Below are 10,829 nucleotides of genomic sequence, written 5' to 3' on the forward strand. Positions count from 1 at the left end.
TGGGTTGTCCAACCCAAACAAAATGGTGAGATAAAAATAGAGAATGTGCCAGAACTGGCTGTACCCAGGGACGTGGAGGCAGGGGAGGCAGTGCTTCCCCTGTCAATTTGTTTTAAAATAATACAAAGAATATACCTATGACACATATTCTGTGTCATAAGTATTTTCTTTATATTATTTTACTGGTTTGAATGAATTAACCTAGTTTGGGAGGCATCGATAAGCGTGCCTCCCAAACAGAACTGCAAGGGGACGAAGCGGGGGGCGGGCTTGGGGCAGGGCTAAGCAGTGGGCTAAAAAGCCCATTAAAAATAACACTAAAAGCGGCACTTCTAGAAGTGCCTAATTGACAGGGGCTGCTGTGATTGGACAGCAGATCCAGCTGCTGGCCAATCACAGCAGCCCCTGTCATGTAAGTGCCGCGTTTGCTCCCTTCTCCCCTGCACCCCATGCTGTGACCTGTGCTGGCTCCCGGTTCCCTGCCTGTGTGGCTGCTGCTCCCCTCTCCCCTGCCCAGTGAGTATCATTTTGTTTTCAGGGGAGGAGAGTCAAACGGGCGGGGATGGAGGTGGCAGCAGAGGACGGCTGATGCGTGCGCCGGTGTCAGGTGCGTGGGGCGGGGACGGAGGTTTGCGGCAGGGGATGGATGCTGCCTGCTGCTGGAGGAGGGGGGCAGCGGGTGTCGGCGGCAGCGGGTGTCGGCGGCAGCCGGGGGGGGGTTGCGGTGCCATACCTCCCAACTGTCACGATTCCGTCGGGACAGTCCCGATTTTCGGGTCCTGTCCCGACGTCCCACCCGCGGCAGGCATTGTCCCGCTGCGGGGGGGTGGCAGTTGGGAGACCCCCCAATGTAGTAGAATAGACGCTGTGCGCATGCGCACAGCGTCTATTCTCGTATGAAAATGAGGTCGCGGCTAATTAGCATAAGCCGCGCCCTCATTTGCATACGCCACGCCCCCTTTTCGGGCGCTATTTCTTCACATGAAAAGTTGGGAGGTATGCGGTGCGGTGGTGGCTGTGACAGTGCCTCTCCGTTCACAGCCACCACTGCACGTCACTGGCTGTACCAATATATAGACAAGACTGTTCTCCATTAAAAACAAAATTTAATGTTAACACATACAAATATAAGTAAATACATATAAAAAAAATTCTTAATGACACATATATAGATAATGAGCATAAAAAGATATATCACGGGTATCTTGAATATGTATTGGGGAGCTCCATATAATATGGCTGGTTTTTAGATGATTATTGATATGGCGGTGTATATTACCATCCGATGCTTTCTGGCGAGGTTTATAGGCCAGGAAGGAGTGATGCCAAAGTTCCCTTGGTGAGGGCTCAAACCTCCCTATTAGGCGTCTTCTCCTTATATGCTGGAACGATTAGGAACAATGCAGATATCCCAGAAAATTGTAAGGTCCAGGTAGGTCAGGAGAATTGTGGACATCAGTGGGAGGGTGGACAATCACTTGATGAAGAGGATGGATGGATCAGCAATCATTCAATAGTGCAACGCTTTTCCCCGGATGTTCTCTGTCCGGCTTCCTCCGGAGCACTTACTCCTGATGCACAGATGGCTGAGACATGAGGAGGGGGGGGTGACTGGATGCAGTGACCAGGGTAGAGTAGTGACAATGATTGTTTGTCAAATGGAGAGGGTGGGAGGGAGTATGTATATAGAGGAAGTTGGAGATGTGGAGATAGAGATTGCATTGTATGTGAACGTGAGGAGTTGGATGAGGATTCTGTAGAGGGAAGAGTCAGATGTGGAGAGATGGGAGAGGACAAAATGTATGACTGCACAGGCCGGGGTCAGGAACAGCTGGGTAGCCACTCAGACGCTGCCGTCATTAGATTGCGCATGCGCAGTTTAATCCCGGAACTGCGATCACAGACATTTTGGGGCACAATCCCGGGATTGGCCACCCTAGTGGCAATAGTCAAGCTGTGAGATATCTAGTGAGTGGATATTATGCTAGAGAGAGGAATGGCCTGATGCGAATGATAGCTGAAACTGACAGGATTGAGCGATGGGTAGCTAAGGGGAGGGAAGAAGTGTTGAGTGATGTACACAATCTTTAAACTTGCCGTACTGCATCTCCTTTTTTTTTTTTTTTTTTTTTTTATTATGCCTTTAGTTTTACAGTATGTCAATGTTCCTTCCATCCACTTACCCAATCCCTTTTCTTCCATAGGTGTTTGGGACAAAATTCTGGAACCTGTTGCAAATTGTAGAAAAGACTCTGAAATTCTCAGGCTATTTCCTGTGTATCTAAAAGGGGAAGATCTGTTTGGTTTAACGGTGTCTGCTGTTGCAAGGATTGCAGAATCGGTATGTTACCCCCTGACTACTTACCTGGTGTAGTCTCTATGAAGCTGCAAACACTTGCACATATTTTTTAAATATTAATAGAACAATAAGATTTAAAAGCGGTGATATTGAGTACTTTGTAGAAATACTGGACTTTAAATGTGATGTGGCTGCATGCTAGAAAAGCTCTCCACGCATATAGCCATGCAATTATTCTCAAGTAATGGGCAAAATATAAAAGCACTCAGCCAGTGGCCTCTGTACTCCTCAGTGATGTCTTATACCTGTATATATTTATCTTTATGAAGGGGGGGTGTATTCAATCTTGGCCGCTATTTCCGACACGGGCAATAGCGGCTGCTGCCTATTCAATGCTGCGGTTTCTGACAGCATTGAAGGCGGATTCTGGCAAAACAGATCCGTCTTTAAAACAAGTCTGTCCTGTTTTGTCGGAAGTGGCCGCAGATTGTCGAATTCACGCCCAATTTTTACAAACAGCAGCTGTTTTCGCCAACACACACTTTTCAACCGGCGGAACATTGAGTTCTGCCTGTCGAGTATCTGTCGAGCAAAGTGAAAGCGGCCCAGGATCCCGACTGTCCGAATCCCAGATTGAATACTGCCCCATATGTGACACTACTCTGTGTGGCTTATCCCATATCTAGGATATGTATATTGGTGCAACTGTAGAAGGTTCCAGTGATGATGATGTCTTGACGATGTCCTTCCTGGTTTACACATTTTATTCTGCAGCTCCCTGGAGTCGAGGCCTGCGAGAACTACACTTTCCGTTATGGTCGGAACCCACTGATGGAACTCCCTCTCGCCATCAATCCTTCTGGCAGCGCCCGCTCAGAGCCCAAGATGAATAACCATGTCAAGAGGTTTGTGTTAAGGTATTTTGATTTTCATTTCACATTGTACAGCCGAGGGTCTAATGCAACTACAACCCCCTGTGCTTTCGTGTGTTGCTTCCAAACCCTGTTGTCTTTGGCTGTGCTTGTTGTCCATGGCTGCACTGTTTGCAATGGCTTGCCTTGTTTGCCCAAAACCTGCACCTAGGTCACTTTGTAGATAGAGGTAATCTTCAGTTCCCCTTTGTTTTATGTTGCAAACACTGCAGGCCTCACACGTTAACCAGCACCAGCACTTCAAAGTCCTTCCAAAGCACAGTCACTGGAGAGCTGAATGCTCCATACAGCAAGCAGTTCGTCCATTCCAAATCCTCTCAGTACCGGAAGATGAAGACTGAATGGAAAGCCAATGTGTATCTGGCCAGGTCTCGCATTCAGGTGGGTGATACATTTGTGCGGGTTGAGGGACTGATTCCGATTGGAACGGATCTCTCTGTATCGATGCAAAGAGCGAGTTGCAGTGTACAGCAAGTTCATTTACACATACAGTATATAGTACAGTAGGTCCTATTCGGACTAAGAACTTGCCCTAGTTTGCCTTTCCATAAATAGGTATGTCAGGGGGGAACTGGGAAGAGACATTGTGATCTCATGGAACTGTCTGACTTGTGGGAATGTCGCTGATGATGTAGCTAGAGGTCCATGCTGACGAGTCTAGCACATTGTGTTTCTCTACAGACAAATTATATGGTGGTGGCTTCTGCAGGTTTTATGCTGCTCCTCCTTCCTCTGTATAGATTTTTGGCAGGATTACTATTCACTACAACATGAACGGTGCCCATACACGAAGCTTTGAAATCTGCATTGTAAGCATACAATGTGCTACAGCAGCGTGCGTTTTGTACTAGATAAGGTTCGATCTAGTACAAAAAGTAGCGGCTGCACAGACTTTCTATGTGATGTGTGCGGGAGCACCTGAACATCACACAATGTTATGGGGGGCCCCTTAAGCGATTATTCTATGCAGCTGCAATTGATAAGCTGACAATGTTTCCATGCAATTTGTTTTCAGGGCCTAGGGTTATATGCTGCTAGAGACATTGAAAAGCACACTATGGTGATCGAATACATTGGAACCAGAATACGCAATGAAGTAGCAAATAGAAAGGAGAAGTTGTACGAGTCACAGGTATGGACTGAAGCGCTAGATTAAAGAGTGGTCCCTTTCTTCCAGAGCATCTATAACAGTGGTTGGTTATACTGTATTTTATCAGACTGTTTACTGTTCTCTGAAACGTTTCTTCCAGAATCGTGGTGTATATATGTTCCGTATGGATAACGAACATGTGATCGATGCAACTTTGACCGGAGGACCTGCAAGGTTTGTAATAAATGTTAATGTCAACTCTATTAAACGCTTGCACAAATTTGTACATAAGAAACAGAAAGACAAACGCCACCAGGAGAGGGACAGTTATGTATCACACATCTGCTTTGACAAGAACATTGTAGGCTGAAGCTGGTCAGCAGCATGCTGGTCGCTCTGACGTTCCCTCAGGGAAGAACAATGACCGGCTATCTTGTCCCTCTGGTGAACGCCACCGAGAATACTTCCACATGGAGTTTTCTGTGTGATATGGAAATGTAGATGCTAATGTAGAAAGCAGCAGGGCTTCCATGTCCACCAGTACACTGTTCTACAGGGGATAAGAGTGAGTAACACAAGCAGCTATGACTGGCCTAAATTAGCAACATGGCAATATCGGGTAGTGGAGGGAGAATGGAACCTAAGAGTCCTGGGAATGATTAATGGGATGGAGGAACAAATCAAAGGAACTGAACAAAGATTAAGAAGTAGAAATTGCTTTGATGTCCAAATCCTCACAAATGGCTGTATTCACCAAATATACGTTGTTTGCCACACCCAGAACTTTCTATGTCCTAGACTGAAGACATGGAGACTTTGATTTGATTTATATAAAATTAAGACTGGAACATAAGTGACAGCCATTAATGGCTTCCCTCCCTTTACAGGTATATTAACCATTCATGTGCACCTAACTGCGTGGCCGAAGTAGTGACATTTGAGAAGGGACCTAAGATAATAATCAGCTCTAATCGCAGGATACAGAAGGGTGAAGAGGTACAGTATCTTTATTTTTTTTCTGTTAACTGTTACAAGAAATAAAACCCCAAACATGGGCACCAGTGTATTAAGTCGGTGCCAGGTGACCTCCCAGACAGTCGGGATTCGTATTGTCAGCAAACCGAGGTCAGAATCCCGCCTGTTAAAAGCCTGACAGTGGGGATTCCAACTAACAGGAGCTATTCTAACTCGTGGGGGTCCACGACCCCCATAGAAGAATAAAATCCTTCACTATCACACCCACCATCGAGCCCGCAGTGTGGCGAGCGCAGCAAGCCGTAAGGCGCTTCATTGTGCTTGCACCTCTGTCAGAGTACTGGCGGTCAGCATTCCGATGTCTGACTTCTAACTGTCAGAATCCCAACTGTCGGATGCTCACACAAAACTCATTGCCATACTCCACCACACGCACACCATGATCTTTTTTATGGTTCTAGCTTACAGGCTTACCGTGCCCCACTGTTGCCACCTTCATGTTTCTCTGTAAGTCTGTAGATACTGCTTCATACATATAATGCTCAAGAGTGAGTCAGCTCTGTGACCAAGTCCCTGTTTGTTCAGTCACGTACATGCCTTACGGTGGGAATCCTACGCAAATGGTAAATAATAGTTCACAGACCCTGGACCGTTACAACTGCAAAGAAAGTCTGCAAGTATTAAACGACAGAAATCTGGCAATGTGCTTGGTTAGTGAGGTCTAAGCAATGTGTGTTTTTCCTCTCCGGTGTGTGACTGCCCCTACAAAGCACTAATAATAATCATAGTACTTTAACCTGTCTGGTGTCCTGGAAGCAATTATGCGATAGTGCCAGTTGCTACCATTGCCAGAAACAACCACAGTATTTTGTCTCTTATGTTAAACCACGTTATCATTTCTATTCTGAGGCTGGAGTTGGTTAGGGACATAATGTACAGAGGTATGCGGTCCCTGGTTGACAATGTCTAGGTCGACACCTAAGATCGGCCAAAATACTCTAGGTCACCATTGACAGAAGGTCAACACAAGCTAAGGTCGACATTGACATGGTCAGTGAGGTTTTTCACTTTTTTTTCTTTTTTTTTTAAGGTGGTTTTTCATATTTTACTATCTAAGTGGGCATAGAGTATAATAGACCTAAAAAAGTGAAAACATGTAGACCTAAAGCTTGTGTTGACATTCTGTCAATGTTGACCTTGGGTATTTTGACCATTCTTAGCTGTCGATCTAGACATTGTCTATCATCTATACCTATATCTATAACTATACCTGTCTATACTGGGCAGAATGGACGGTGTATTGGTTTGCACTGATGTCATGGGATCGATTCCCACCATGACCCTAACTGTGCGGAGTTTGTATATTCTCCCCGTACACGCATGGGTTTCCTCCGGGTACTCCGGTTTCCTCCCACAATTCAAAAATATACTGGTAGGCTAATTGGCTCCCAACAAATTAACCCTAGAACCTGTACACTTGTGCTGGAGTAATGTAATCTGAGTGTAATGGTAAATGAATAGTTAAAATAAAATGGGATCTAACACTCTCTCCATCTTTTCAGCTTTGTTACGACTATAAGTTTGATTTTGAAGATGACCAGCACAAGATCCCCTGCCACTGCGGTGCAGTTAACTGCCGTAAATGGATGAACTGAACACGTTCCTTGCCAAGTCAAGGTTTTACTTGTCCCTGAGATGTGATTTAAACATGCTGGCAAATTATACACTTGTCTTCAAGTTAGGAACGTAGCAAGTGACGCTAGTAGCTGCCGTGAAGAGGAAGGGTCACTGGCAAGATAAGCTGTCGGGCCTCGCGGGAGCGTCTTGAACGGGGCAGCTGGTTCTAGAGCCAGGCACCACTGCCTCCAGCTTACTGAAGAAACTAGTTTCACTTGGGTCAAGAAACAAGTCAGCGGGTGGGCAAATACATGAATGTAGGACTGAGATCACCAGCGAAGTGAGATGCCCAACGTGCTGGCGACCGCCTTATATGATAAAGGGGCAGGCCCTCTAATAAAGAAAACTTAATAAACGTAGACACCACTGAACAAGGAATGTACTGAAATTACTTCCTTAGGGATAGAGCTAAGGGAAAATAACTTGCACTAAAATACATTTAAAATTACTTGATTCCATGAGTCAGTTTATTGTAGGGTTTTTTGTTTTTTATTTCTGTAAGATAAGAGAAACTTTTTTTGTATTTATTATTGGATAACTGAATGAAGCTATTTTTTAAAAGAAAAAAAAAAAACAGAAGAATGCCAAGCTGCTGCTGTTTACCTGCAGAATTAACACGACTATGTTACTTTGTACAGACTTGTAAATATTTTGAAGATACAGTATAAAATAGTGATGACCAAATGCTACCAGACTGCAGGAGTTTGGGTGCAAATTTTGAAAGAAAACAAAACAAAAAAGACAGCGATGTTACAGTGTGATTTGGAAGACTTGATGCTTTTAGTTCCTACTCCCATCTCCTTTCCTTTCCAAACCCCCAAAATTATTTTTGTATTTCAGACAGAAATTAACTGTGGTCTTTGTGTTATGCGTTTACTTATTGCCCTTCCCCCTTTCTAACATTAATGACATTGGGGTTGACAAGCCATTTGATTTCACATTTCAAATCACATTGTAACATCCCTGGTTTTTTTTCCCGAGTCAGGTTTTTTTGTGCTTATAAATTGTGATAACTGTGAATAACTGCTAAAACTACCCAAGAGGAGGGCTGCGCGTTTTTCTTTTTTCCTTTTTCTTTTCGTTTCCTGCCGGCATATATATATAAAAAGTCAGGTTTAGGTAATCAGTAAACCTATATCGTGATCTATAATAAATCATGTACAGCGAGACAAAAAAAAAAAACTTTCATGATAAGATTTGTGCTATGGTTAAAATAAAACCGAAGTTAACTATTATTAGAATAATATACTTGCAACCGCAGGACTTTGGCGATAGGGTTTGGAGAAATTAATTTAAGTAAGAGTGTATGAATTTGTTTTTTGTTTACATTTTCTTTCAGTTAAAAAAAAAAAAAGAAAAAACATTTTGTGTTTGCTTGTAGAAACCTAACACGCTTCTGAACCTTTATTTTCTTTTTCATTTTGTACTTCAATTCCGGTACTGACACTTCACAGGCTGAATATAAAATAAAGCTTTTTATTTGTGTGCACAATGAAAGTGGACTGTATGTTCTTGATATATTCAGTCACACAGTCTTGAACTTGTAATGTATATGGCATGATGTATTTTTTATCGTACAGAAAAAAAAATCAATTGTATATATTTTTCTCTTGATAAATAGCTGTATGAAATTGTTTCTTGAATATTTTTCTTCTTGTAAAATATCCCAACATCCTACCAGTATTTGTCCTACAGTTCATTTTTCTGTCCTGTAAAATAGTATCTAATGTTGGCAAAAAGAAAAAAAAAAAGATTTTTTTTTTTTTTTTTTGAGTATACAGAGTGTTATGGGTTTTGGAATTTGTGGAAACAGATTTAGAAGATCAGCATTTACAAATAAAAATATTTTACAACTATAATTTGTGTGGATTATATTTTTATTATTATGAAAGGTATCTTGACCAGCATTTTCATGGACATTTTTGTTGTAAAGTATGAAAAATTATTGCTTGTTATTTTTTTTTTTTTTTAACTTCAATAATTTTTATTGCAGTTTTTTCCAAGAAATGGTGTACAGAAAGAAGAAAGGGGGAACATTGTCAGGGGGGGGGAGGGGGAGGGTAGCAGACATATAATAAATCAAACACTTCGCTACACAGAGCGAACAATACAAAGAAAATACAACTTATCCAATTGGCATTTGAACATTCCCATTACCGGAATATCTTACTGACCTTGGGATCAATATAGCGGGTGAGGGGGTGCTTGTAGCATCCTCAAGGCTAAGGTCAAACTCAGCTATGACTCTATCCTGGCTCTTCTGGTTCATTTAAGCTAAACTGGCGGGGGTCTGATGTGGATGCGTGGGGGAATAATCTAGCTCCTTCACCTTGTGTCACATATATGTGCCAGAGGGACCAACGCTGGGAGGTATGAGATGGTGGAGGCATAGTAAAGGGGGGGCCATTCTCCATCAAAAAGTGGTGGTTCGTCTTCAGGATCACTTGTAGAAGGGATGGGGGGGTAGGCTGTTTCCATTGTTGAGCTAAATTAGCTCGTGCGGCTATAAGTATATGGCCTATTACCAGTCTCTTCTCGGGGGGTATCTCCCCGGGGAAGACGTGTAGTAAAGCTAGGGATGGATCAGGGGTGACTGTAATATTGGTTACTGAGGATACTAGCTCGAATACCTCCTTCCAGTATTTAAGGATTAAGGGACAGGACCAGAAGATATGGAATATGTCCCCTACCTGACCACACAGCCTCCAGCATTTGTTGGAGCATGATGGCCAGAATGAGTGTAGGCGCTCTGGAGTCATGTATATTCTATTTATGAGCTTGATATGCATCTCTGTGTGGTTCAGGCAGCGGGACATATCATGGGAGGTGAGGAAGATTTGCCGCCATTGTATGGGGGTGAACAGTCGGCCTAGGTCGGCTTCCCATTTTGCATGTGCAGAAGACTTCGAGAAAGTATGGGGCGTAACCAGAGTTTTATACCAGAAGGAGATATCACGTTTAGTATGTGTTGAGAAAGGTCTGGAAAAAATAGTCTGGAGTGTGGGGGGGGGGGGCAGAGTCGCTATGGTGGTTCTCCACCAGTGAGCTATTTGTATGTAATGCAGGTATTCTGAGGCGGGAATTTGGAAGCTGTTCTGTAGAGAAGTAAAGGGCAGAAGGGTGTGCGAGTCCAGGATATCTCCTAGGGTGCAAATGCCTCGAGCCTTCCAGGAATTAAGGTTGAGGTTTGGTATAAGTTTTGCTACAGTTGTAATGGAAACATTGGGTAGGTTATTTGTCGTGGAGGGTAGGGTAGTTAGCAATCTGTCCCAGGCTTGGAGGGGATGCCTTCGTGGACGGGAGTAAGTGGGGCTGGTTTGGTCGAACATGCTGGGGCAGTCTGATTAAGTCGGCCAGGGGTATGGATGGGGATAGGGCTTGCTCAATAGCGACCCAGCTCGTAGGAGAGTCAGGGACGGGGTAATTTTTAATTGGAGCCAGGAGGGATGCCAAATGATATAGGGACAGATCTGGGAGGTCAAGGCCCCCGAACGCTCTAGGTAGGCACATTCTGGTTCGAGCAATCTTTGGGGGCTTGGAGGACCATACATATTTCGTCATGATAGCTGAGCACAACCGGAGGGATTTCTGTGGGAAGCTATATGGAATAGTCCGAAATAGGTACATCAGCTTTGGCAGAAGTGACATTTTAAAAGCAGCCATGCGGCCCATCCAAGAGATATCGAATGCAGCCCAAGAGTTAGATAGAGCGGTTAGGGTCGCAAGTAGGAGGGGTAAGATTAGCGTCAAAGACTCTGGATGTGTTGGCGGGGATATTGATCCCTAGATACTTTATTGATTCTGTTTGCCAGTTATATTGGTAACTTGAGTGTAAGTGGGGAATGGACGGAGAGAG

General features: G+C 43.8%; 1 protein-coding gene across 12 annotated transcripts in view; it reads left to right on the forward strand.

The window, feature by feature from the left end:
- The window catches only part of KMT2C (lysine methyltransferase 2C), a 218,964-nt gene extending 210,132 nt beyond the window's left edge, over positions 1-8,832 (forward strand). For 11 of the 12 annotated variants that reach the window (XM_083189044.1, XM_083189054.1, XM_083189055.1 and 8 more), the window contains 7 exons: positions 2,205-2,341; positions 3,074-3,216; positions 3,444-3,612; positions 4,247-4,363; positions 4,482-4,555; positions 5,209-5,317; positions 6,859-8,832. In XM_083189044.1, coding sequence (XP_083045170.1) covers positions 2,205-2,341; positions 3,074-3,216; positions 3,444-3,612; positions 4,247-4,363; positions 4,482-4,555; positions 5,209-5,317; positions 6,859-6,951 — 842 coding nt within the window. In that variant the 3' untranslated portion in view covers positions 6,952-8,832. The remainder of the gene's footprint in view (positions 1-2,204; positions 2,342-3,073; positions 3,217-3,443; positions 3,613-4,246; positions 4,364-4,481; positions 4,556-5,208; positions 5,318-6,858) is intronic. The other variant, XM_083189048.1, reaches the window with a different exon arrangement.
- The last annotated feature ends 1,997 nt before the right edge of the window (positions 8,833-10,829 follow it).

Source organism: Crinia signifera, chromosome 5 (genome assembly GCF_055691185.1).
Source record: "Crinia signifera chromosome 5, ASM5569118v1, whole genome shotgun sequence".
Lineage (NCBI taxonomy): Eukaryota > Metazoa > Chordata > Amphibia > Anura > Myobatrachidae > Crinia > Crinia signifera.